Source organism: Habropoda laboriosa, unplaced genomic scaffold (genome assembly GCF_001263275.1).
Source record: "Habropoda laboriosa isolate 0110345459 unplaced genomic scaffold, ASM126327v1 scaffold45, whole genome shotgun sequence".
In the NCBI taxonomy this organism is placed as follows: Eukaryota; Metazoa; Arthropoda; class Insecta; order Hymenoptera; family Apidae; genus Habropoda; species Habropoda laboriosa.
This window is the reverse complement of record NW_017100168.1, coordinates 734,640-739,939: the sequence shown is the minus strand read 5'-3', so window position 1 is coordinate 739,939 and position 5,300 is coordinate 734,640. Positions and strand designations below refer to the sequence as shown.

The 5,300-nt window shown below is 26.6% G+C and overlaps 2 protein-coding genes across 2 annotated transcripts; both read right to left on the bottom strand.

The window, feature by feature from the left end:
• Positions 1-137: 137 nt before the first annotated feature.
• On the bottom strand, positions 138-1,590 carry LOC108578604 (transcriptional adapter 1-like). The gene is made up of 5 exons (XM_017941968.1): positions 1,519-1,590; positions 1,239-1,275; positions 953-1,162; positions 351-863; positions 138-269 (listed from the first exon to the last, which is right to left on the bottom strand). The coding sequence occupies exons 1-5, from the start codon at positions 1,587-1,589 to the stop codon at positions 138-140; spliced, it is 963 nt and encodes a 320-aa protein (XP_017797457.1). The 5' UTR covers position 1,590.
• Positions 1,591-2,579: 989 nt separating this feature from the next.
• LOC108578641 (polypeptide N-acetylgalactosaminyltransferase 35A-like) lies at positions 2,580-5,210 on the bottom strand. Its single transcript, XM_017942007.1, has 7 exons — positions 5,112-5,210; positions 4,635-4,983; positions 3,827-4,508; positions 3,623-3,740; positions 3,060-3,548; positions 2,834-2,965; positions 2,580-2,769 (listed from the first exon to the last, which is right to left on the bottom strand). The coding sequence occupies exons 2-7, from the start codon at positions 4,981-4,983 to the stop codon at positions 2,608-2,610; spliced, it is 1,932 nt and encodes a 643-aa protein (XP_017797496.1). The 5' UTR covers positions 5,112-5,210; the 3' UTR covers positions 2,580-2,607.
• Positions 5,211-5,300: the final 90 nt, after the last annotated feature.

Genomic DNA, 5,300 nt, shown 5'->3' with positions numbered 1-5,300 from the left:
TATCTCACATTAATTAGAAATTAATTTTATTAACAAAGTATATTTCGTAAAAAATATCATAAATAATACATGTAAGTCTTCAATTTACATTTTTATCTTATTGTTTTAAAAAATAATCTATTTACATCAACAAATATTTACATTGTGGATTGGTGCAATGATAATTTCTTGGCTTCAAGATCTTCCCATGTTGGATGTGTCGCATACATAAATAAACGTTCCATATTAGTTGCATAAATAGTGTGATTACTAACAAGATTTTTGTACATCTGTTTAAAATAAAAAAAGTATTAAAAATCTGAAATATCAACCATTATTTAAATATTTTTAAGTAAATTACCTTTTCTTACCTTTAATGTATGCTGTAAATCAGCGGTATTAACAGGTTTTAATGGAGGTGGAATAGTTTGTGGAGAGCATGCATAAGCAAAAGCTGTAGCATGTTCTGCTTCTCCAATATTTGGTTTTATTATAGGTACTTGACCATAAGGATCTACTATCTCTGTTACAATGTGGTCTGATGAACGTAATATATGAGTGGAATTTCTTTTCCATGAACTAGGTACTGGTTCTCCAATGTTATAAATGAATGAACCATCTCTAACAGCATACCCTTTTCTTCTTGTAAATATTGCTGTAAGTATATTTTTCAAAAAAATTTGTGTAGCTGCTATAACTATATGTGCTGTATTCTCTTCTGCTCCGTCCATATTGTTTTCCCATGCTGCAAGCATTAGCCTTGCTAAAACAAAAGTTCTATCTGGCAGCACAAGTTCTTGAGCACTAGAACGATTTGCTCCAATAGGTTCATCTCCAACAGGTGATGAAGTTTGACTCAATACTTCAACATATATATCTGCAGGCTAAATAGAAAATATGAACATTTTCAACCTATGCACATAAAGCATTCATTTCTTTAATATAAAAAGTATATTTCTTAACAATTTCATACCTCAAAGTTTGATTTATCAGTTTTATATTTGCGTTTTAATCTTAACCGCTTTTCTTTTATAGTTTTATCTCTATCTATCTTGCGAGTAGGTGTTGCAGCTGCTAAGCCTCTAACTTTATTGAATAAACAAAGAAGAAATTCATTATGTAGATGAACTTGGTCTTCCGACATAATATTTCTTGCTTCACAGTCAAATTCTTCTTTTGTTGTCTGAAACAATAATATTTTATAAATGATACTAATTGTAAAATATTTTGAAAGATTTATTTATAGGAATGTTAAGTACCTTCATTTGAAACCAAAGCTTCATCTTTTCAAAGTACCTGTCAATAAAATAAGATTTTTAAATAACAACGTTTGAAAATTATATTATTCATAAACAAGCAGATAATATTTTTAGTGCAAAAAATTAGAAAAATTATAATCGTTTGAAGTGATTCTAAATTTTAACATTCTCTTTATAATGACATTTAACATTCTCTTTATTATGCATGATTAACCTTTACTCATATATTTCAAGTTTATAATGTAAATTTTATTTATTTCTTAAATTTAAAGTGTCTTACACTTTTGCATTTTCACCAAGCGATGCAACAAGACTTTTTCTGGCCAAATTTAATTCCTTTGATGTTGTCATTTTTGAATTACGTTTTAGATTTAATAACCTATAGCTTCGATTTTAAATGTTCTTCTTGAATAATGTTTTTAAATTTACTTTCAACTATACTGCAATATCTCTTTCTTAATTATACTGTTACTCTTATCATTTTTCCACGAAATTATATATGAATTGTGCATAATTTTGCTACATTTCTCTAGATAATCAAGCCATACAATTAAAATTTTGATACTGGCTGCCATATTGATACATAAGTATATATATATATTGTTCAGTCATGTTTTTTATAATTGACAATTATAAAAACAGAAAATTGAACGAAGTGTACCTTTTGAAATATATTTATAATTATTCAATTTAATAAATGCACTTTAATTAATTAGGTATTGAATGTTTTATATGCAATACTTGTAAATATTTATTTCATTCAATATTTCCTTACTATCATAAATAATAGAATGAAATAATAAAAGGGAGAGTGTTAACAATCTCATTTATTTTATAAAAAAACGTGAATACAAAGAAGTTATTTGTAATATGTACAAATAGAAATATATATGTAAATACATTTAGTATATTAGTACTTTTAATGAAATTGAGTTTTATCATTCCTGTGAAAAAAAAAATATCAGCTAAGTTAATTATTGCATTACATTGAAAGTTTGTACTTAGAATTGGCAAACTTATCAATTATAGATGTGCGTTCCTTTTTTTTAATGTTCAATTGTTAGTTTTATATTTTTCTACTAAAAATGCGTATCGAACTAATATAAGTATACCTTTGTTAATAAAAATATAAAAAACATGTATAAAGTAAAATAAAAATTATGCACTTTCCTGTTAATTACAATGTCATGTATCATTTTATAATATAAAGTGTAAAAACAATGTAAAGAAGTTGAAATTGTTATTATAACCTGTTATATATCACAAGTGTTCCTTAAAATTTATCATTTTAATTCTTTTATTACTTTTATTTTTCTCTAGAAATCTAATTTTTATCCTCCTTTTTTAACTACATTCTCTTCAACTGATGTCACCTAATTTCCTTTGAAAGAATTTTAGAGCGTACTAAATCCCATGATATAAAACTTGTATTTGATTTAGTACACAAATCCATTACAATTTGAGCACCTTTTGTTCCATGTAATACTCCTAAGCATGTACCAGCTGCCATGTTATATATAGGTATACCATTCTAGAAAAAAAAATTACCTTATATAGTAAATATATTTTGCATAAATAAACCAGTAAACACTTACAGCATTTTTGTGGTGCCATTCTTGATTACCACCCATTTCATGGCATTTTCCAAGTTTTGGAATTTTTTCTGCTCCTTCCATACAAAGCATTTGTCCAAGTACTAGTTCCTTTTTATCTGTTTCATACCACATCTATAAAAATTTGTACAAATTTGGAGAGTTATATATAATTATCAATTTAAATAAGAAATTGTTTTAAAGAGTATTATTATTTAGATTTCATTACTTGTGATTTAATTCTCAAACATGGTACTAAAATAAGTTTTGAGCCTTTGGTTTTTATATCTTTTTCACTTTGAATGCACAGGGCTGAATTAGAAAGTCTGATTTGATATTCATCAGTATAATTTCTTTTTCTAGAATGCCAAGGTTGCATTGGTCTCTGCTCTAATTTTGCCCATTTGTCTTTTAATTTATTTTTGTTATCATCTGGTAATGCTAACTCAGGATATACTACTCTTAAATACCATGCAAAATTTTTGCATTTCAATTTCTCTCGTAACTTTAATCTTTCTGTAATGTCACCATAATCAATTTTTTTAACATTCTTTAAAAAGTAATCTTTATATTCATCTAACCAAGTGTAGGCTACACGTAATGAGTTTTTCAACATAGCATCATGTTGATCATATGCACCATATGGTCTTCTTCCTCTGAATACATGTCCAACTCTTGAACATGGTATTAATTCAATACTTCCACCACACATCCAAATCTGGAATACATTATAAACTGTTACTGAAGTAAGAAGTACACTATTATAAATATATACATAAATTATTTTTTTACTCTAAATGATATTTCAAGATTTTCACCACCCCAGATATCCATGCCAGCATCATACTCCCCCAACTTTATAAAATATTCTCTATCTATTGCAAACAATCCTCCAGCCATTGTTGGTGACCTATTTAGTAATAATTACTATTATATATATATTACAGAGAATTATTAGGTAAATACGCCTACAATTAAAACAATGTATAATCTCACTTTATTGGTTTTATAAAATCTTCATCATGTACCAGTGTACCAACTGGTAAATTATCCCATTTAAAATGTAAACCCCAGTTAAAACCACCTCTTACCAGAGGGCTACCAGTGTATTGAAATGTGTCTGGATTAATTATATCAATAACTGGCATAGCTATAATAGTTTTGACTTGAGCAATTTGTAATAGAAGAGGCTCTATCCACTTTTTATTTACTTCTATGTGACTGTCTAAGAAAATTAAAACTTGTCCAGTTGCTTTCCTTGCACCAAATATTCTTGCTCTGATTAATCCTTCCCTTTTATCTGTTTTAAAAAATTTCACTTTACCATTAAAATTATTGTTAATGTACATTTTAATTTCTTCATGTAAAATTTTACTATCACTCCAATCATTTACTAAGATAATTTCATGTAACAGATTTTTAGGAGTTCTTTCAATAATAGAATGTAAAGATCTTAATAGTGTCATATAATGTTCATTATAAAAGCACATAACAATGCTAGCATTTGGTAATTTATTAGAATACTTTTGCATTTCACATAGTTTATGTCTTGTATCTGGTAATTCTCTATGTATACCAATATTATCTGATACTAGAATATTAAAGGAATAATTTTTATATCCTTCATCTCGTTTTTGTTGATCCTTATAATTCTTAACCATTCCTAGTTCATCTAAACCTATAAATACATTATTAATGTAATTAGATTAATGCTTGATAAAGAGAACCTTATTTAACATATGATATAATAATATAATAAGTAATTAAAATTACACTGTAGCTTTCTGACATTTCTTTAAAGTACCTTGTCCTAAAGTTACAGCAGGTTTCACTGGTACAGGTTGTAATTGTTGCAAAAGTGTGTCACTATTTTTATAATTATTTCCTTTTAAATTATAGGTACCTTTATCTATGATACTTTCTTTATCATGATGATTAATTAAATTATTATGTAATTTGAATTCTTGATCATTATATGTTTTATGATTAAATGTGGCTTCTTTTGCTACCTTTGAATTTTCTGACGTCAATATTGTTGGATTGACAGAGTTGGTGTTTTGGGATAACCTTGAATAGAGGTATAAACTGAAAGCCCATGTCAATGAGGCTATTACTATTCCAGATATAAAAGAAACGTATCTTGTTGACATCATCTAAAAGTTATCAAAGGAATAAATACAATTTAAAAATATAAAATGTATTATTTGTACCTGTACATTTATTGCTAATATTAGTTTTCTTAAAAACAATTTACTATAAATAAAAAACAATCTATGCTTACCGCTACAATACGTATTTGTTAACTTAATTCAAATTGCAACTATCCGATTAAAGTACATTCTAACATTAAAAAAAATACTATATAGATGCTGGTACTACAAAATGTCTATCTCCATCTTGAAATTTATACGTAACACCTGTATTATTGATTTCTTATTGTTTCATAATATTTATAGGTATGTGAATTAAA